At 38.4% G+C, this 22,468-nt stretch overlaps 1 protein-coding gene across 3 annotated transcripts in view; it reads left to right on the forward strand.

Annotated features, from left to right (window-relative positions):
- The first annotated feature begins 3,493 nt into the window (after nt 1-3,493).
- The window catches only part of ATF2 (activating transcription factor 2), a 49,897-nt gene continuing 30,922 nt past the window's right edge, over nt 3,494-22,468 (forward strand). For 2 of the 3 annotated variants that reach the window (XM_063400482.1, XM_063400484.1), the window contains exons 1-7: nt 3,494-3,571; nt 7,213-7,243; nt 12,701-12,775; nt 13,398-13,467; nt 15,845-15,941; nt 17,578-17,696; nt 19,740-19,868. In XM_063400482.1, coding sequence (XP_063256552.1) covers nt 13,420-13,467; nt 15,845-15,941; nt 17,578-17,696; nt 19,740-19,868 — 393 coding nt within the window. In that variant the 5' untranslated portion in view covers nt 3,494-3,571; nt 7,213-7,243; nt 12,701-12,775; nt 13,398-13,419. Of the gene's footprint in view, nt 3,572-3,611; nt 3,849-7,212; nt 7,244-12,700; nt 12,776-13,397; nt 13,468-15,844; nt 15,942-17,577; nt 17,697-19,739; nt 19,869-22,468 lie in introns of those variants that run through there. The other variant, XM_063400483.1, reaches the window with a different exon arrangement.

Here is a 22,468-nt window from a genome sequence, read left to right on the forward strand (position 1 = left end):
TTGATTAAAAAAACCCCAGCTGTAGTATCTACCTTCACTGCTCTCACAGCAGTATAAATGCATTTATGGTGTCATCTATTCTTGGAGGAAAACACTGTGTGCTACTATACTTACCTGGTGGGGGGGTTGATAGCATCTCAAACTTTACATATCTGATCATATAACAAATACAAGCTGAACTTTGTAAGCATGCAAGCCCAAGCTTGGTAAATATTTTGTCATTTTAAAGTAATATTTTGTCATTGTTAAGTAATTATTGTATTAAATATAGGGAACTTTATTGGAGGAAATGGAGAAATGATTAATGACTCAGATAAGTCCAGTGTGTGAGTAAGATTTTGTTTTAATCTGAATTGAAAAGTACCAAGTGGGTATTAAAGAGATATGGTTTAGTGGACTTTAGTCCACTTTAGTTGATGGTGGACTTTGCAGTGTTAACAGTCAGACTTAATGATCTTAAAGGTCTAAAGCCTTTCCTTAAAGGAAAATGTCCCAATCTAAATAATTGTAAAGTTTGTGTAGCAAAATTCTAGAACCTAGCATGAGAAATAATTTCCCCCACATATTCTTAGTAGAAAACACTAATCTGATACAGAGAATGTTCTTTTAAATATGTGAATTTTAGGAGTGTAGAATATGAAGCATAAATCAGTAGCTTTAGAATGCTATCAGTAGTGTTTTGCATCACTAGATCAGGAAGTGAGGGTTTTGAGGAGTGAGAGGGGGTAGAGGGTGAAGCATTTTGCAGGTATCTTCCATGTGGTCTAGCTCGTGCAGTGGTGCTTCTAGGGACTTGCTATTACCCATTCTTGGAAGCTGTTGGTTTGCAAAGCTGACAGTGCATTTGTCTGGCATTCTAAGCTCTGAAGCTCATCTGTGTACTGCTGTCCTGGTAGGTGGTGAACTTTCTTTCTCTTTCAGTACACCAGGGATGTCTGCAGGTATCTGAGGTGGCAATCTGCATTTCCTAAAATCATGGACCATCCATGACTAGCTTAATTCAAGCTTCAGGTTTCCATGTAACTGGGATTTGACCAAACAGGCATCTTTAGATTTGTCTTGGTCAAGTCCAGCTCCAACTCTGCTAGTTCTACTTAAGAATTTGTTTGCATATAAAATGTTTCTGCTGAGTTGTAATGGTGTTTGGTGTAGATAGAAGACCTGACTGAACAATTGCTCTGTAACTTCAGTAAGAAAGCCACCTGAGTCACCAGGAGTTACTTGAATCAGGTTTGAATAATGATTTTTGAATTTATATTCAATCCTTTACCACATGCATCACCCTGTCGAACATGAACCCTTTTCCCTGTGATCAGCCTTGCCTGAAAGGCAGTGGACATCTTGGGTGATCCTACATGTGGATTTGAAGTTTGTCTAAATGCATCTCCCCAAGCTCATTGCCTTTTAACCTGCTCTTAGACTGGTGAGCATAGGCCAAACTCAGGCAAAAGCGACTGTTTAGTTACACCAGTTGTGAAATAATCAGATCTGGGTTCTACAAATAAGGATTACTCATTTTCAAAACAAGGCAACAAACCTTCCCACACAGGATTATCCTTATAGACGGTAAGGGGTTTAGAGTTAATGAGTGATGGGCAGATACTGACAGGTGAACTATTACAGGGCACATGAAATCCCTTTCCAAGAGAGCTTAGTTGGTCAGTTCTAGTGGTCTGACAGAGAATACCTTCAGTTTTCCTAAAATGCTCACAAAAGTAACAATGATAAATGTGTAAAAGAGTTACTTTTCTTAAAAAAAACCCAACCCAACCTAGTCTGCATTTACTGGGCAGCAACAGAGCAAGGTCTCTTGATCTTCCTGTTGTAAGAGTTTACATGAAGAAATCTTTCTGTAGGTCAGAGAAACCCAACTTAAGTTTCATGAGGTGTTACTGTAGGCTTTACTTCCCTGAAACCTTTCTCAGTTTCTTCTGACGTGGACCATGCTGAACTTAGAGATGGTCAGCTCATGAAAATTTGTCTTGTAGGTTCTCAATACTGAAAGACTGTTCGTGTTTCATTGTTGAAGATGAAGCCAGCAAAAGCAGAGCTCTTCACTGTCTCTGAATAACTGTTCTGCCTGCTGTTCCAGTAGATCAGACACCACCTCTGAAATAGCCATATTATTCTAGTGAAAAAGGAAGGAAATGTTAAATTATGCTCTTAAGTTATTGCTGCAGGTAAAAGTGATTCATCCCTTGCTGCAGGTAAAATTGAGCATCCTGCTGCCAGTTTGTTCCCTTTTTCTACTTTCCCTCTCTTTGATTTTTGCATCAATTTCACACTGAAGAAAGGCACTTGTAGTTCAGTTTTTTAATCTGGGCTTATGACTGCTGGTGCCATGTAATGGTGAAGCTAAACTATAAAAAAAATACGTACTTCTAATACAGGTCTTAGTTGCTCTCTGAAGAAAGATCTCTATTCCTCTCTGCTGCATATGCAATTGAGTCCTTGCAACATGCTACTTTAAAGAATTATTCCACCTTTAAGTAAACACTGTACTTTTATGCACTGCTTTCTATCCTACTGTTATCTTAAAGAACTTTGCAGAACTGCTGTATAGTGCTCACCAAAACCATGCAGAAGAAATGAAACACCATACTGTCTCGTGCAAGTTCAGAGAAACTCAGCCAAAATGTAATTTACTGGAACTGATACTATTCTTTTAGAAGTACTTTATTGTTATGGCCTTCCACTCTCAAATCAGTCTCAGAACAAGATCAAATGATACACATGCACAGAATTCAAGCTTCATGTGTGATTCAGAGTACACACTAGCTAAACTGTGTTGTCATATAGGGTTATGCTACTTTTTTAACGAATCCAAAATTCTTTTAGTTCCTCCTGTGTAAAATATAGGTGTTTACCATTATTCTACAGTGCTGCTGCACTTTTGACATATTGCCCAAGGTGAATGTTTAGCACAACCATGGCTTAAGGCACACTCCCCGCTCCTGCCCTGAGTGGGGGTGTGTTGAGACACCGGGAATCTCGCCTGTACAGGGCTTTGGAGCGCTCATTATCCCTAAAGCTGGATGCGACAAGCGCATGAAGCCTTGCCGCTGAGCGAAGCCTTGCAGCGGTTCAGTCTCTACGTGGTGCCTGCTGTCCTCAGCTGGCGGCCCTCCTGCGGATCCCCCTCATACTCAGCTCCCCTCCACCGCGGCCGCACAAATCCCGCTCCACCACGCCGGCTCTGCCCGCCGTGCCGCGGGCGGCAGAGGCGCTGCCCGGCCGCGGCTCGGACCGGCCGTGCCGTGTCTCGGACCCGCCATGCCGTGGCTCGGTCGGGCATGCCGTGTCTCGGACCCGCCGTGCCGTGGCTCGGTCGGTCATGCCGTGTCTCGGACCCGCCGTGCCGTGGCTCGGGCCGGCCGTGCCGCCCCTCCGCCGCCCATGCCGCGGCCCGGGGTCGCTGTGGGGAGCGGGGACCGGAGCCCCGCCCGGCCCCGCCCCCGCGCCGCGTGACGGCCCCGCCCCGCCCCGCGGAGGTGTCAGCGCGGCTCTCGCGAGAGGTGACGGAAGCCCGCGGGGGACCCGGCCTTTAATGTGCGGTCCGGCCGCGTTCCCGGTGAGTTTGTAAACACGGCCCGGCCCGGCCCGGCTCGGCCCGGCGCGGCGGCTCCTCCTCCCTCCGCGCTGCTGCGGCGGCGCCGGGCGGGCGGGAGCGGCGGGGCGGGAGCGGCACGGCGCGGCGGTGGGCGGGGGATGCCCGGGAGGCAGTAACATGGCGCCGCCGCTGCTCTCCGCGGCAGCCCCCTCCCCCAGCGCGGCCTGCGGCTCCCGCCGCCCCTAGAGCGGGGCGGGGCGGCCCGGCCGGCGCCGCGGACACCGGTACCCGCCGGGAGGTAGGGCCTGGCGGGCGGCCCGGGGCGCGGGGCGGCGAGGCGAGTGGGTGGGGAAGGGGGCTGCAGCGCATCCGGGAGCGGGGTGCCCCACCGGGGCATCGCCGGGAGCTGCCCCGGGCCCGCGGCGCGGAGGGCGGGAGGAGGGGGCAGCCAGGCCGCGCCTTTGCGCCTCGCCTCTGCTCCGAGGAGGCGTCCTCTGCATCCATCTTCGGCTGTGAAGGAGAGCTTGGTCCGTGCCGAGGCTGGTGCGGAGAAGGGTACGGGCGTGGGGCATGCTGGGCGGGGGTAAGAACAGCTTTTCCGCACCACAGGGAGGTGTTGGCCTGCCTGCTGTCTGGCCATGGAGCTGTAACTCCTGGACCAGTTGCCTCATTGACTTTGCCTGTTATTGTGCATAATGCCTCTGAGTTGTCAAATAAAAGCTCTCTGAAGCCTTCACGTGAAAAACCATGCCACAGACCCTCAATTAGTGATAGCTGCACGATGTTTTAGGCACAAATGTTTTATGTCAAGATGTAACCTCATGTTTGGAGGTAGGGGAAATGTGTGCTGCCATGTTGCTTCTGCAGTCTTACTCATTTTACAGCGTTTGTGCATCCCTGTTCTTGGGAGATCCATTAGTGTGTTTTTATACCCTGTTCATGCACTCTGTGTCCCTCACTTGCTTTTCGTTTTGTTGCTTTCTCCCAGAGGTGTTTGTCTTCCAGTGGTGATGCTGTCACCTGTTTTCTTACGCTGAAATGAGAAATTTGAATAATCTGAACATTCTGAATCATTCATTACTTTCCAAACAGTGACCACAAACATGACTGAGATGTATTTTATTTACCACCTCTTAAAACAGTGGTTTTGTTTTCTTTTTGACATATTCTGCTCATGGTAGTAAATGTCGCATCCGCACTTCTTGCTGAGCATAAAGCCAGATAAGAGGTAATAAAAACAAATGTTGTAAAGTATGGGTCATAAGACTGCTAGGTCTGGTTAGATGCTAAATTCAGCACGAGCTGATAGGCTCAGACCAGTCCTTGTGCTTCTGGTCTTCGCAGGTGTTCAGGTGGGATCTCTTCATCCATCCACTGAAACAGGCTGCTATCTGTTAATGGACATAATTTCAGAGGGACAAACTGTAGTCCAGTTTAGCATTCACTTGAATTATCTCTGAAGTGTTTATAATTATACAATCCACAATCAAAATTGTCAAGTCGTCTTGTTAAAAAACCAAACAATAATTTGTCAGGGACTGGTTGTTATATAATTCTTCAAAAGAATTGTCAGCTAATAAGAAACCTTAATGTGTACATAGAGTGAAGCAGCTCTTTTAAAAATCCATTGGGATTTTATGTTTCAGTACTGGCATTGCATGCTAATGCTTAATCAAGTAGTTGAGCTTTTGATCTTCTTCACAATGGAGTTGCTATTTCTACCCTGACTTGAATTCTAGGATGTTTGCTAGGTCTTTTTCCAGAAGCTTCTAGACTGTGCAGTGTCTAATATAAGGTGCTTTCAGATCTTAAATTTCATCACACATACTTTTATTAATCTTGTTTTTCATGCTGCTTTTGTTTTGTGACCACATTGAACACCATGAACTATGGTATTGTTTTCATTCTTGCTTCATTAAATTTTGAATGTGCCTAGTGCTAAAAATTCCTTTTCTGTCATCAGCTTTTTTTTTTCTTCTACTCTTAATTAACTTAAACTTACAAATATACATTTTTACCTCCATGAAGTTTTCCTAACTTAAAGTTATTTATAATATCAACATTCTTAATGATTTCTTAACATAGTCTTGAGTGTCTGTATAAAAATCATATATTTTCTATTTTCAAAGGAGCAAACGTGATTCAATACTTGTAACTTTTATATTAATATTTAGTAGATTTCGAGTTACCATTGTTCTGCATAACTGAACTGTATTTGTTTCAAATATAATATGCACTCTGAGGAGGCTTTGGATATAGTTAATGACAGAAATATTAGCCAATATTTAATAATTATCCAATAAATGTTGGGGTTTTTTTCACATTTGTGCTGTACTGTTTTCAGCTTTGTTCAGTGTCAGCTTCAGTTCAGCCTGGGAACTTTTCCATTAGCTTCACTTCAGATAAGAGCTTCTCTTAAGCAAGGCATTCCAAGCAATATTTTATGTTTCCTTCCCAGATAAATCCAATGGTCATTTATATGAGTGCTTACAGGAAATGAAAAGATCATTCTATTTTAATGAGCAAGAGGAATCCTGTAGTGAGATATCAGATATATTTGAAGAATTTTAGAATTAAATTCTTAATTAATTCATTCAATTTTAGACTTCAGGGATACAATCTATGAAAATGTGAAAAGCAAGTAACTTTTTGTTAAGCTTCTTTTTTTAAATTTGTTGAAATAAGTGTAGAAAAATGAGATTGGATTTCTAATGTTTGTTAGGTTGAAGATGTTCAAACCTAGATAAGTAGAAACCTAGAACTGGGGAAAGCAAACCCTAATATCTCTGTTAGCAAACTGTGAGAAGATGGGAGGAATATTAACCCCTCTGTATTTCTTTTATGAGGTTCATTGGCATTTTGCTCATCTACAAGAACTGTATTCACACAGCCTGAACTTCTAGTAAGTTAAAGAAAGATCAGCAGTGTCTCTGAAAAATACTTAGGCCAGAAGATTGAATTAGAAGCCCCCGTGTTCAGCCAACAGGAGGTGTTAGGACCTTTCTTTATGGCATTAGTGCTCTCTGTTCACCAGAAATGTATCTTCTTGTGGAAGAAGCCACCCCTGCAGCTGAAAGAATGTAATTGCTTTGTTTCTGTGTATGTGACTGTCTGTCCAACTGGCTGCCTTGTTCTTATTAGAACTTGTTAAGTCAATCATCCTTTCTTTTGTCTTCAAGTCAATCATCTTTCCTCCTTGTCCAGATGCTCTGCCCTTTATAAAATTTAGACAAATGGTGGAAGGTGTGGAATTAACTTCAGACATCAGATACTAGCAGTTAATTAATAATATCAGCAAAAGTGCCTAACATTTGACTTTAAAAGAAACAAATTCAACCTTATGCTGGCAGGATTATGTGAAGAAGGAGTTCCTGTTTTCCTGTTTGCCAGACATTGCTAGTGATGAACTTTAAATATTCTGGACTATGGCTTATAGTTTTCTTGCAGCACCTACAAAGCAATTACACTCTCATTATGAGGCAGAATGTTTTAATTTTTCAAGTTTTATTTCCTCCATTCCCTTCCTTGTTCAGTTTTATTTTTTAGGAATGCCAAATTGGGCAGTGTTGCACAAATACAGTCAGATCACTTCTGAATTACCCTGTAATGGTCAAGTATTAATTACAGTGCTTTTGTTTCACCTTTCTTCTTTTGCTTTATAGGAAACAGAAAATACAGCTCCAGTACCTCCAGGTAAGTAGAGCAATGAGGTTTTCTTCTTTTTAAAATACAAATTACTTTTTTGAAATTTATGTCACTTCTTAAGTGGTACCTACTAACTTCTGATTCGTACTGAAATTACAATTTGCAAATCTACCTGTACAGAAAATGGTGGACATATAGACTCAAATGTGGGAAGTGATGAAAATTTATGATGTGAATGCTGTATGCAAGTGTTGAAAGTATAAGGACAACATGTTCATTTTGATTTTTGTTGTTAGTTTGGTTGCATGAAAAAGCCATCTCTTAATTGTGAGGTGTTTAATTTTAGAAAACAAAAATAACTACCTCCCCCCCATCTAAAGACATCTTGGAAGGGGCTAAGCAAAACACTAAATTCAGCTCTCCAGGTAACCATGAAGAGAATGTTACTCTTTACTGTGGCACATCGGTTGAGTTCACTTCACTTTGAATAAGTGTGTACTCTAAGTAGAACTCTTAAAAGTTTATAAAAATTAAAAATTTTGACCTGGTTCTTTTATGCTTCAGTTTCCTATTATCAAGTGAAGCTTTAAAATAAAGTCTTACATTACCTAAAGTAGTTATACACTATGATGAGATCAACAGAAAAATTTAATGAGAGTTAATAATTCTTTTTACAGTAAGGCTTTGTATCTTGCAGTAAAAGGGGGCACAATCCCAGATCCAGTGTAATGAATAAAAGGAAATGTCGACTAGACATGATTGGTCTTGAGGAAATGCAAACATCCGTAGGAAGAGGCATCACTGGTACTGTAACATAAGCACTTTGTAGTGTTTGGACTCAGAGGAGACCGAATGCAAATGGGCTGCTCTCATTCTGACTTGTCTCAGTGGCCTGATACAGTTTTTGTCCAACTTTCATCTTTTTCAAACCAGAATGTACAGATGTTTTTTGCGTTGCAGCCACATGCAAATGGTCAGTGTAGGTCAGTGTAGCTGCAAGGCTTGGGTGTGCTTCTCATGTAAGCAGTAGGAGCTAAATCAGCTACTGCTACTGACTGACAGATTGTGCTCTGTGGACTGTCCAGTTTGGAGGGTGACACACCTGTGAGAACATGCATCTCTTCTTGGTGTTCTTGGCCAGAGGAAGAATGCTGTCCTTCAAAAGTTTTACAGTGTTTGTTTGTTCATGTGGTTCATGTTCATAGCTGTCTTTTCTGTGTTCAGTTCTGGCTTATTTCTTCTGTGCTGTTTGTGTCAGCCCTGATGTTACAGGAGGGCAGTCTCTGTATTGCTACAGTGCTTAGAATTAGTAATGTCAGGGTAAGACTGCCCAGCCTGTGAGCAGCTCTGTGCAGGGACGTCTTTTCGCACACACCTTGCTTTCTACAGGTAAAGCAGAGGCTTTAGCTGTAAGTCTGGTGAGTCTTTACTAGGTATGTGTGAATTACTTTTCTGAGCAAATTTGAAGAAGTTTTTGCAAGGACTATTGATATATATACATTTTAAACAGCTGCTTAAATGTTCAGTAGAAAAATTTTGGAACAAGGTGTCGGTTGTATTTTCCATGCTCCTATATGTAGACAGTTAAGAGAAAACAGAAGAATCTTTACCAGTTAAATAAGCCAACAAGACAAAGCTTAAGTCAGTGTAGACTTCTATTCTTTGTAATCCTGTCTTCTGAAAGGTATTTTGGAAGCAAGTCTCAGACTGTGTAGTAATAGTTTCCACCAAGTGTACCCAAGGTGTTTAATTAAAATCTTGTGGAAATATGCAGATAATTGAAGCTATTTCTGTAGCACATTTAGATACATATTAATGTGACATTTTATAGTGACATTTTTATTTTTAAAATAAGCACACCGCTTTAAATATTAGTGAATTGCTTGCAAACTCATTTTTATTTCTCCATGTTACATATATTTTAAAGATGGATATATACTTATTTATGCAATTTTACTCTAACATTTACATTCCACACATCATAAAAGAGTCTTGCTGCATTTTAAGTAGGCATGATGTGAGTGTATTTTACTTCTGTGTTGAAAGTTCAGAGCAAACACAAAAAAAGTGAGATTGTTAGTCTGATTTTGGTACTGAAGTTGATTATACTGTCAAGATTCTATCAGGTTTTTCCTGTGTTCAGCTCTAATGCTGTTAATGTGTGACTGGAATCCTACATACGGATTTCTTTCTGTTACTGAAAGGAATGTAGGGTTTGAAGCTTACAGAAGAAAGTTGCAGTTCAGTGGAGTGTGGTAAGAATCATTTCACTGAATGTTCATTTTATCTGAAGAGATGAGTTGAGGCTGGAGTTCCACATTCATATTGAATTCCTTCAGGAACCGTCTTTTTTTTATGGGACAAGGTGTTAGCTGTTGCCTAGGTAACAGTCCAGGGTGTCTGTAATTCCCCTCTAGTGACACGGTTATCACTTCATGTATTATGTTTCTTGTTTGGCTGGGTGAGTAACATTTTTGTCAAAACAGCATCTAAGTTGCTATTTTGGTTTTCAAGGGAAAGGTATTTTCTAAATTCTTCTTCCTTACTGTGATACTCTCACTTTGAGCAATCAGTCTACAACAGAGAGAGACTCCTTTGAAATTAGAGTGACAATTACAAACATTTTTTCCTGAAAATTTGCCTTCTCTGTGATAGTTTTGTTATCCTTGTGAGGCAACATGCAATCCAGAAGAAAAAGAGGAGGCAAAGGATGGGGTTTGTCTGTATTTTGTAGCAGCAGCAGGTTTTTGACCACACAGAGTCTTCTGAAGGTGTCAGAACATTGCCCAAGTTTGGATTGTCCATTGTGGTTGTTCATCTCTGTTCCTCGCAATATCATCTTTATGGTATGCATTAAGTTTCAGAGTTATCTTGGATTGCTCAGAATTTTATCCAGTCAAATTCTGAATTTCTGCAAGGCTGAGATTCCACAGCCCCAGCTGGCAACCTGTTCCAGTGTTCAGCAAGCCCTCACTATAGTTTTTTTTTTTAAATGCTGCATTTTCCTCTTCCTCTACACTTGCTCTTAACTTTCTTGGCATGTCTCGTGAATGGTACAATTCATCCTTTTATTATACTCTACCTAAAGTCTGGATCTGACTTCTCTATATCGATACATTAGGTAGTTTAAGACAGCAAGCAGATCCTTAGCATTCCTCCTCCAGTCTGAACAAACCTTGTTTCCTCTTGAGATGTAACAGTCCAGACTCCGAACTGTTTTGATGGGGCCCCAGATGTTTTCTCTCCAGTTCATCAGCTGTCTTGAGGGCTCAACTCTGGATATGGCACTTTAGCTGTAGTCTTAGAGTGCCAGATAAAGGACAATAATCACTTCCCTTCGTGTCATTGCAGTGCCTTTGCTAATTCATCCCAGTAGCCTCTTGTCTTTCAGTGCTACAAGTGACATGATGCTGAATCGTATTGGGTTTGTTGTCCACCAGCAGTTAGAAGTTCTGCCCCAAAGCTACTTGACAGCCAGTTGCTCCTCAGCCTCCATGGTTGCATGGAGTTACTTTGTTCTAAGTGCAAGCCTTGCATTTGTCTTTGTAATAGGTAAATACAGTTCTTAGCAATTTGGCTGCACTAATGAACGTGAGCCCTTTGTTTTCTCATCCTGTCAGATCCAGTTTCTGGTTAGATTTAAAGTGTCCAAGGTCTTGCTTAGAATGCGAGTGAACTTCTTTATTCTTTTAGGTGCAAAAATTTCAGTGCTTCAACATAATTTTTTTTCCTCAGATGTTATCCGGAATCTCTTTACAAGGGATTACCTCACAAAATTCCATGTGGCCTGCAGTCAAATAATGTTACAAAGATGAGGAAATGACTTTATCTCCAACTTTTTTCCAGTAAGTTTGCCAGAAGGACAGTGCTGCTTCTCTTTTTCACAAGGATTGATTTTTCACTTGTATATCAGGCAGTCAAAATTCACAGGCTTCACAAACTAAGATATGGAACCAGATAAGAACTCCATATGCAAATATGAGCTTTGGTAATATCCCTTGAAAAGAGAAAATGAATGGACCTAAAAAATTTACATCTTCTCACCCCTGAAAAATACTGACAGCATGGAGGGAGTAGGTTTTATGGCCGAAACTGTATCTCTCTGAGACTGACAACAAGACATAGTAACAGTGCAAAAAATGTCCTACATGCACTTAGGTTAATGAAAATATTCGTGCTTTGGATAAAAAAAAAATCCCAAATCATAATTGTTTCTTCCACCATTAGATGTTTCTGGTATGGATATTACTTGTCTACTCACAATACATATCCGTATGTGCATATTGGCATATGGTGGCATATGTAGCCATTAAATAAGTGTACAGTGCCCTGTGACCATAGGTTTAAAAAAACAAATTCCTCTTGAGATCGAAACAAGACTAACTCTGTTAGTTTGAGCCTGCATTTAAAGAAATTCGATTGTTGCATAGCTGAAGAAGAATAGCAGTTAACTAGGGATAAGCAGGGATAGCAGTTAACTCTGTTGAAGTTCTACATATTCTAAGGATATACTCTTAAAGTGTCATGGATAAGGACCTTATTTCTTACCATGAGGCCTTAATCATGAGCATTCAGACTTGCCCGTGATCTTGTTAATATTCCTTATTAGTGAAAGTACCAAGTTCACAGTTTGAACAGTTCAAAAAATACTTCATTCCTTCAGAAACTTGAGACAGGTTACGAACTCTTTGCAAAGAACAGCGGAACAGTCTTCAACCCTGATTTGCTTTGGCATCCTGCCTTTGGGATGTAAATGTTTCCCTGAGCTGTCAGTGCCAAAGACTATAAAGTTTCTGGCAGCCATTCATTTCTTCTCGACTTCTGATCTCAGCTCAGTATCCTCATTCCTTGAAACATATATATTTAGACGTGACAGTTCAGAATCTCCTGCATGCCGTGTTTTTCTTTCTTTGCTGTTTGGTGTACATTACCAAGGACACTAGGATCTCCTCCTCTTTGAAGGAATATCAAAAAAAGTCTGTACACAGTAGTTTTTTACTGTACAGGTACATCCAGAAGGATCAGATACTGCGTTCCCTACAGACCTCTGAAGTAGCAAGTCTGAAATTATTTGCTTGTGCTTGCTTGATATGTCTTGTCTCTAGTGCCCAGATGCATACCAGAAGTGTACATTCTTAGGATGGTTAGACAATATGAGAATCCTTGCAACTCTACATGACCAGCACTCTGGGGAAGAGATGGATTTATTCTGCCTATCATCTTAATTCATAAAAGCATCTTTATTCATCTTTATTTGCTTCATCAATCTAAATAGTGTTCAGAACTATCACTGTTAGTTCTCCATACAAATATTCATTTAAAGACGAATGTATTTCCTCCAGGGTAAAGCCACAGATGCCACAACTAATTAGAGGATGTATTGAAGTAAACCACTTCTTTGAAAAACTGTTGTGTTTCGTGGGTGAATAGTGGACATTTAGTCATTTATCTTTACAAAAAAAATGTATATTTTTAGCATGCATAGTAATTAATACCTTATTTCAGTTACAGTTCATTGCCATGAAAAGGAGGATATGATAGTTTGCCCTATGAAACAGGTTTATATGTGAAATCTGGCAGGTATGTGTGTTGGATATGGGGTGAGTATGCAAAACAGCACCAAATATCATTAATACTTCTTTCTTAAGTATTTTTAATCAGTAATTTAGTAGCTGAAACATTACTCAAGTACCTATTTTTGTAATTAAATTCATAACAGTTTACTCAAAGGGCTGTATGCCAACTTACCTGTAATGATGAGCTTTAAATAAAGATTGTGAAAAGGCTAAGGAATGAGCACTTCTTCCTCATCTGCTGGCACCAGAACCTTGACTGCTTGGTGTTGTCTGCTGCTTTTGATCTCTTTTTAACTGTGAGAATTGGATCATTTTTACAATGTAATTGATTTCAGTGACAAGTTGTTCTGTGTTTTCAAATACTTTTTGCAGTTAGTCATGTTACATGTGAACACGTGGATTTCTGATTGAGGTGTACGTTCTGAAACTGCTGTGGTGGATTTTTTCCACCTTCCTGACAGAACTTAAAATCCATACTCTATTTGAATCATGGGTATTTAGAATGTTACTATAGTCAGAAAGCAGAAATTCTTGCCCATAGACTATTAAAATAGCCTGTGGATGTTGATGAATTGATAATTTGTTGCATCATGTGTTAAATTTGTTCCATTCTGATTTTAATACAGGTAACACAACGACCTGTGGAATATGAGTGATGACAAACCCTTCTTATGTACTGCCCCTGGATGTGGCCAGGTAATGGTCTGAAGTTATTAGCATTGTTCAAATGAGAGTGAAACAGTGAAATGTATTTTTAGGGATTGAAGAAAAGGGGGCTTATGATAATTGCTACAAAGTATGTTTTGCTGAAAAGCAAAAATTTGTAGCATATGTGTGTTTATCCAAAATTCTATCCATAGAAGAAAAAACAAATTATCCTTTTGTGATAAAACCAATTTCATTTGTTAGCTCTGCTTTAATCTAATTACTATCAGGTAACCTACAATTTCTAGAATATTTTAGTGTTGGTGGGGTGCTCAATGTGAAGGTTGCTTGTCACTAATCTTCATATCTGTGGTGAATGCAGATATTTAATAGCATGAGTTTGTTTTATGTATGTTCTTGTGTATAGGCAGATTGTAACAGTATGCATGCCACAAAATACATTTCAATTCCTGTAGTGGTTTTAATGTGTTCTAGTAAATAGCATTAGTGTGTATATATAGGTGAATGTGAGCAGAAAGGTAAAAATATTATGGAGTATTTTAGGAGATGGTTGCTTAAAAGGGCGCTGTCTTAACACTTTTATTTATTAACCTGAAAATAAGTCCATTTGCATTTCTGCTGCATGAGATGGACATCCCTGCATCCTTTGTATAATATTATTTTCACAAGCTGTTTTTTTTTTAATAATAAAATGGCTTCTGTCTTTAAATAGAATTAATTTCTTAAACAAGGTGTTTTTCATTGTATTTGTGTACTTTGTTTTATTTGGTTTTTGAATTCTAAATACTCTCATTTTTATTCTAAAAACTTAGTTTTTATGATGAATGACAGCATTAATGTTACATTAATGTAGTCTTCTGTATTTAAAACAGAAGAGGACTAAGATTTCTTGTTTCTAAGATGTCTAGTATGTTCAGAGACATCAAAAGTAACAGAAGAGGACTATTTTCTCCTAAGCAATGTTTGTCCCCATCCTATTTGGATCTCATTGCACTGTAGACTGTCAGAGTTTTGGTAACTAAATCTCACAGAGGACACATCATGGGTCTACAGCAGCCCATGATTCCAGGGAAGGTGAAGAGAGAAGTTCATGTCCCAGCAAATGGGCAAGGCTTCTCCAGATACCAGCTCTGTACTGTGGAACAGAGAGGGAGTCAGGCTCTGGACATCCTCTTCCCTCTGGTGCCACTAAGGGGGGACAGAAAGATACTGAAGTCTCTTAATGTGATAGAATGCAGGAATTCCTGGCTTATGCTGTATGCAGAGATAGGGCACAGGAGTTATGGAGAGCTGGGCTTGGAACGCTGGGCAATAGAGTTCTAAGGAAAAAAAAAGTCCCTTGCCCATTTCACCCTGTCTTACAGTGATCCTGCTGTTTTTAATTTCCCTCACAGTTCCACATGCACATGTCCTTTCTCGTGGAAACATTCTGAGTTACTGTACTCAAAGTCAATTCAGTTTATGTATTTGTTCCTGAGAAGTGATCCTTGTCGTGGATCTGTTATAAGATATATGTGGAGTGACTGAAATTAGTGAGACATAACCAGAAGCATAATTTGGGGCTCAAATGTTCACAAAGAAAATTAAGAATTTCAATGTTTCGTGTAAAATGTGTTCTTTTTAGGAAAGCTGCATCTTGGGAAACATTTTCTTAGATTATGTCAATTGAAACACTAACTTCACTCACAACTGCAGATGCATAATATATTAGTGAAAATAAACAAATAGTGAAAGTAAGAGTATCTGTTTTACAGCACTTAGTTTGTCTGCTTACTGCTTTTTTTATAGGATAGACCCCAAATTTTGGGGAAAGTAGGCATGAAACGAGCAAACCTGAGAGGCTTTTAAAATGCTAGTAGGTTTAGTTTATTCACAGCATTTCAGTTGTCTGGCATTGTTGTGGTGTTTCCCATTCTACCTGCCCCTTGTTTTATGTAGTCAATGGTCAGGGGCAGGAGCTATAGTATATTTTATCTTTAGTTGTTAAATGCAGTGAGGTTTGTGATTACAGATCAATTCTCATTAATGTGGTAATACACACAATGCAGTAATCAAGTTGTGCTGGTCAATTACTAGGCGTTGTCAAGGTCCATTAATACAGCAAATGGCTGTTTGCTGATGGTTGATGGAGGCTGCAGCACTCTGAAATCTTATCTTGGACTTTTGATGAATGCAGGTACTTACACTGCAATTTCTCTGGTATATTTAGTTACTGTGAATATCATTTGAGTTTTATAATATTTCTGCTTGGTACTGTTGACCAAGGAACAAAATATATCTGCCTTAGAGGGTTGTCTTTTAACATAGTAATGATAGTTCTACGTGGTGTAAAATTGCTTGCTGTCAAATGGCATTTGTTGTGTTCACACTCCCAATTACAACTGTTTCTTCAAACTTTCTGCTGCAGCGTTTTACCAATGAGGATCATTTGGCTGTCCATAAACACAAACATGAGATGACACTGAAATTCGGTCCGGCTCGTAATGATAGTGTCATAGTGGCTGGTAAGTACACACTTCTGGTGAGTTTATTCACTTTTCTGCCAGAATGGGCATGTGCTTTATGCACTTTGTGTACTTAATGCATAGATCTATGTTTAAGAGAATGTGATACATTTTCTTCACTGTACATGTCTGTGGTGTGTGCTTAGGCAGTGTTTTCTTACATAATTTGTGTTGGAATTTGAGGGCAGTATTATTCTCCATAAGTTACTTTTATTCCTATCTGATATATAATCCAAATATTTTTAAATTATCAATACTTAAATAATTGATTAATATATATATAAGCATTCAGTAAAAACATGCTAATAAAGGCTATGCCTAGGAGGATCTGTAACTAAATTAAACTGTATTTTTAATAGTTTTAATAGTTTTAATTATTCATTGATACTACTTGTCTCTTAAATTTTAAAGTATGTAGCATCTCTTTACATATTATGGTGATATTAGAAGAATGAATCAGTGATTATTCTTCCAGTGGGATAGTAGAAGAAAGATCAAATCATTTGTTTTCATTTTGGCTTAAATTGAAAATATTTTATTCCCACCTCTGAGTTTGTTATACCTTTAGTAATCACAACTTTTGTCTAGGATCAGAAGTAAACACCAGTGAATGATTGCATTATAAATTTGAGAGTTTTTGAATGAAGATAGCATATGCTAAGTATGCTGAAGTTACCATTAGTCTGGGGTTTTTTCAGTGGTGGAGCAGCCTAAATGAACTTCAAAAAGACTTTCAGAGATTTTCTGGTTTTTTTTTTTCCTTATGCATTGCTAGTTTGTTACAATGAGCAGATAAAAAAATATTGCTCTTATAGTATAGTTACAAATTTTAAAGTTCTAAATGTTCTTCTTGTCAATTATATCACAAGAAAGGGGCCTGTCAAATAATCAGGTGTTTAAAAATGAAACCATGAAAGTGTCTCTATGCAGTCACATTCCAGTGTAGGAACTCTTGTGGACACCGGGCTTGGTAAGTTCGCACAATCATACCACTTCACAATATTTTTAATGCAAGTAACTTCATGGCAAGTGTGATTAATTTTGACCTGATAGTAACAGTGAAATAAGACAAATTCATATATTAACATGGATTTTATATAAAGATACCAGTGGTCTTACTCCAGAGGCATCATAGGACTCAATGCGATCTTTGTGCAAAGTCACACTTCCCTTTAGAAGTTCATGCACTTGGAAGTAATCACTACTGTTGTCAAATGAGGAAAAGACTGAAGCAAACTGGCTTTGAGCTGTGCACTTTTCTTGTTTGTTTTCTAATTAAAGCCTTCATGTACTCCTTACCTTATTTGAAAATGGAGTTAGCTTGCTCATTGAAGTGTTGTGCTGCACACTTGAGAATAGCCCCGTGGGGTTCGTGGGCACAGAAGAAGTGCTGTGGTTCCCTGCCAGGATTGCCAGGGGCTGGGTGCTTGGCAGGCTGCAGGTGCTTGTCTCAGCAGGTGCAGTTTGCCTGCCAGCTGCCTCCCTGCAGGGCAGAGCACAGCCCGAGGCTTCCCAGCCGCCTCCCCGGCTCTTCCTGTTTGTTTGTATTCTGGAAATTGTTTAGGACAACTAGGTTTGTAAGTGGTGTTGTAAAAATAAAAATAAAATTATGGGTGTTATATATGCTTCTTTTCAGATCAGACACCGACACCAACTCGATTCTTGAAGAACTGTGAAGAAGTGGGCTTATTCAATGAATTAGCAAGTCCTTTTGAAAATGAGTTTAAAAAGGCTTCTGAAGATGACATTAAGAAAGTATGTTCAAAACATTTTTTTCTCAGAGTGTCTACTCTTTTTATGTCAGAAATTCCATTCAAAAAGCAAAGTTTGGATTTATATATTGCCTTCTAAACTGTACCAATAATCATGTTAAGCTGCTTATATGTGTTGTATGTAGACAATACAAATCTACAATTTCTCTTTGGAAGGTTAGTTTACCTGATTAATTTTGTTTAGTTAGCATGACAATGGGACACATTGTCCTAATCATGTAAGTATCTAGTCTATAGCTGTTTAAGTTAACCACTAGTTTTGACTGAATTTCATTAGGTTCTACATAAGCAAAAATATCTGGAAAGTAAAGAGTTTTTAGCAGAAAGAAAAACCCACGTAAAAACAATAGTATGGGAACACTGATTATTTTGACTAGTTTTGAAATACTGATGTTAGTGTAAGAATCAGTCATCATGATAATGAGAATTAAGTACTGACGAAATTTTAAAAAGTGTCAGTAATTTGGTTATGATTATATCATGTGTTTAAAACATTTTTGCCTAGAAACTATTGCTTACAACATGAAGATCTACTTGTTTTTTAATGTACAGATTAAAATACAAGAAAAACTTGAACTGTATCTGATTAGCAACTTCATGTTTTTGTGAGGAACTTGCCATATATTTAAGTGTTACTGTTATTTATTTCAGTGCTTCCCAATCATAATTGATTAGAAACCTAAACATTTAAATACTTCTGCAAATAAAAAAAAAAATTGTTCAATGTCCCCTTTGAATAATTTTGTCTTCAGTTGATTATTTGGTTGACTTCTGTAAGTAGTGATTAAAAATACGGTTTTATATGCATTTATGTAGGTTTTGCAGAATCAGTAGCCTCATTTTCTTTGTTTCAGTAAATTTTTGAAAGGTACTTGTAAATAGTATGGATTATTATCCATTCCTGACTAAGCCTCCCCCTTGCTTTGTAACTACAACTGTATCAAATAATGGATTTATAAGTTTACTCTTTTAGTTGCTATATGCTGGCTATTTTTATAACATGACATATGGTGAAATTGATTTTTGATTTACCAAGACTGTATTTTCTGTGTAGTTCACCAGTGTCTTGGAGAAGTTGTATGTATTGCAATGTACTGTAAAAATTTTGTCTATTTTTTTCACTGATACTAATTTTCCAAGCTGCCCTCTGTGTTACAAGAAAAAAACACATTCCTGCCATATCTCTGGATGATTTGTATACATAAACAATCATGGCAAAGTGTGGAAAAATGTACCATAGTAGACTTTCTAGGGGATTGATAGTTCTTTCTATAATGTTTCATAGTCACTTGTGATATGAAATTCCACTTCTTACAGTCTTCCCTGTCTATTAGTAATATATTGCACAGGAAAACTAGGAATTAAATAGAAATAAAAAAAAAAAGCATTTGGAAAAACGTCTTTGAGGGAAATTTCTTTCAAAAGTATTTGATAGCAGACTAGGCAGGAATATAGGCTTTCAAATCTGTAGTTTTGTTTTAAGTACTTTTGTAGCTCAGTCTCTTCGGGGCATTTCAGATGTCCTAGTGAATTTTACCTGTGTAGTAATAAAAAATTTGCTTTTTCAATAATTATTAGCTGCAGTAAGTTTGAAATTTGTCTATACTAACTTTCTCAAATTGGAAATGTGGCTAGGATCTTGTGCTTTGTGGCATGAGATACAATAATATACAGAAGGATAATACCTTAATTTAGCTGTATTTTTTTAACAGTAACACAGTCCTTCCGCAGCTATAATTTTCTTATGACCCTTGGAAATGCAAAACTTTAGGAATGTTTTTAATTCTCAAGAATAAAATATTTAGTCTGAAATTGATGTTGAAAGACGTTTCTGTTACTGAAGACTGATGTTCATGTAGGTGCTGGTCAAATAGCCTCGACTGGTAATGCATCTGCATCAAGGTCTTTCAAACATCAGCACCTCTGTCATGTAATGGGCCAATATTTCTCTTCAGTTATTGTTATTTTCTTGCTCTGTTTAATTTTTTAAGCATTGACTGATTTTGTTTCACATTGCTGCTCATAGATGCCTCTAGATCTGTCTCCTCTTGCAACACCAATTATAAGAAATAAAATTGAAGAACCTTCGGTTGTAGAGACAACTCATCAAGATAGTCCTTTACCTCATCCAGAGTCTACTACCAATGATGAAAAGGTCAGAACCTTTCTTTTTCTCTTTTGGAATTTATTTTTCAACCTTTCTGATGATCCATAAATTTATTATATAAGATGATAGCCATGCTACTTAGTTGGTTGAAAGGAAGGGGTGGGTATATAAGTAACTTGCTCAATTCTTCAGTTAGCTTTGTTCACTAGAATTATCTCTTCCACTAAAGCCAGAAAGGAATTATTTCTTTACTTCTAGTAAAGCCAGAAAGGAAATCAAATTTAAGATTAATGCTGTCTTAGAAAAGATTAAAAGGGCTCTTTAGTCTTATTTGTGCATCATCATTCATAATAGAAAAAACCCAAGTTTAATTTCTTTGATTTTATTTTTCTTTTTAAATAATACCAACAGTTTGCAACTCTTCATGTGTAGGTCTTTGTTAGGCCTGTGTTTTACCAAAAATTGTGTGTAGAACAGCCAGGAATGTTCTACAAAGTGAATGGGGATGAATGGGGATGAATGGGTAGTCTTTCAAAACCAAGCACCAAATAATTTTGTTTCAAATGGTAGAATCTTTAAGGTATAGAAGTGTGTTTAAAAGTAATGTCAGGCGTTTTCTTCTTTAGAGTTTACCTGAATATTCTTAGAAGACTGAGGTATTGTCTATCACTACAGGAAAAATCAGTTTTAGAATTGGTGCTTTAAAGAATAAATAAATGGTTTAATAGTAATGACCACTTCAATATGTGGCTTGCAGTGTTATCTTGTGGAGTTCTCTTGAAGTATGGAAAATGAAGCAAAGTCAGTGAATTATTTCTAGTCCTACTTCAATAATTACAAACATTAGGAGCAGATGCCATAATAAAGCATTGAGATTGTTCCAGTCACTCTTTCTGTACATCTTCAGTGGGCAGTCTGTGTGTTAGGGGCTTAGCTGCTTTACTCCAGAAATTACTAGGACTTTTTGGGGTCACAGGTAACACAGGTTGGAAGGGACTGCTGGATTTCCTGGTCCAGCTTTTCCTCAAAGCCAGGGTCACTTCTGAGATCAGACTGAGTTTCTCAGTGCTTTGCACAGTCTTATCTCGAAACCTCTGTGGGAGAGAGGCTGCAGGGCCTCAGTGCCACCTGCTCCCATACCAGGCTGTTCCTGTGGGCAGAATGGTTTTCTTTGGATCCACTCTGAACCTCTCTAGTTTTAACTCTCTCTTATATTGCCAGAGGAACTACTGTGAGAACAACCTTAAGTGTGTGACAGAAGTTGAAAAAAGTTTCAATTCAGATTTGTCCTTACTAAGCTTTTCTGAGGTTCATTAGTTAGCAAGGATGAGTAATCATGGGCAATCAAGGCAATCATGCAGTCTCAAAAATAGTAAAAGCATTTTAAAGGAATATATGTAAAGAGCTGCTTGGATTAAGTGAATCACAGTCCAGATTTTAAGTCTTCTTTATTTCAGAGGTTATTTTTTTTCTGCAAATACTTATTCCAAGTAATCTAACTTTGGCAGAAGATAATATTACTATCTTCATACAGTAGTGGTTCAGTGTTTCATTAGCATCATTACAAGTGCAAATTCTGTCTCAGTGCTTGGCAGTATTTTTAAACCTGTCTCAGTGATGAAGTGATTCCGGTGTGTCACTGTGACACTGCTGCTGTTCAGTGCCACTGGGATGTCTGATTGCAGAGGCAGGCTGAGGGTGCTGCTTGGAGTACACAGCTCAACGTGACCTGCAGAAACTGAGAAATGTCAGCAGTGATGCTCAGATTTTTGTGTTCTCCTTCTGCAGATTTATTGAAGGAAAGAAGGGATTTTTTCAGGGCATACCTGTTTGTAAATTGTATGTGCCACTGTAACCATTTTGTTGGCTGCATATATTTTAGTAGCCTTAAATTATTACAGCCTGTTAATGTATGTGCAAGGCAGTTCTATTTTTCCTTGTAGTTGTCAAAAGAATTCCTTGGAGACACTTAAAAAAAGTGTGCATTATTTTCCTAGTTTTCTGAGAATTCTATGAGTTCTGTTAGGCTTCAGTGAGAGTTAATACTTTGCTTTGGATAGACTGAGATAATATTAGAAATGTATAAAGTCTCTAAGCCTTAAAGTAATAATAAGAGCTTTCAAACATTATAGTTATTTATTAACACTACTTTAAAAGGGTGACCCTCAACAGACTTTTAAAAGTTGCTTAGTTGTTGCCAAGTAGCTAATTGCCTAATTTAATTACTTTAAAACCAGTTGTTTTCTTACAGTGATAATCAAATACAGTATTAATTCTGGCCCTCTACATTTCTGTGTAAACAATTTTATGTATTTTTGATAGCATTAGAAAGTTACTGCATGAAATTCGCATTTAGGTGGAAAATACTTGCAAGTATGCACATGTGAGAACACTTAAAGTAACTATCCCGTTCTGTAATTTCCCATTCAGTGGGTTTTAGTTTCAAGAATAGGAATTATAGGAGTTGGAAAAGTCCTTTTAATAAGTCTAGTACCTTTGGGTGGGCTTAAACTTCTGTTTTCCCTGTGACTCTTGAATAATATCTCTAAGATGTTATACCATATTTCTTATTTGCAAAGTGTTTAATCCTGTCCTAACCATATGATTGGGCTTTCTTTTCTTTGTTTCAACAAATCTGTACTGATTAT

Source organism: Prinia subflava, chromosome 6 (assembly GCF_021018805.1).
Source record: "Prinia subflava isolate CZ2003 ecotype Zambia chromosome 6, Cam_Psub_1.2, whole genome shotgun sequence".
In the NCBI taxonomy this organism is placed as follows: Eukaryota; Metazoa; Chordata; class Aves; order Passeriformes; family Cisticolidae; genus Prinia; species Prinia subflava.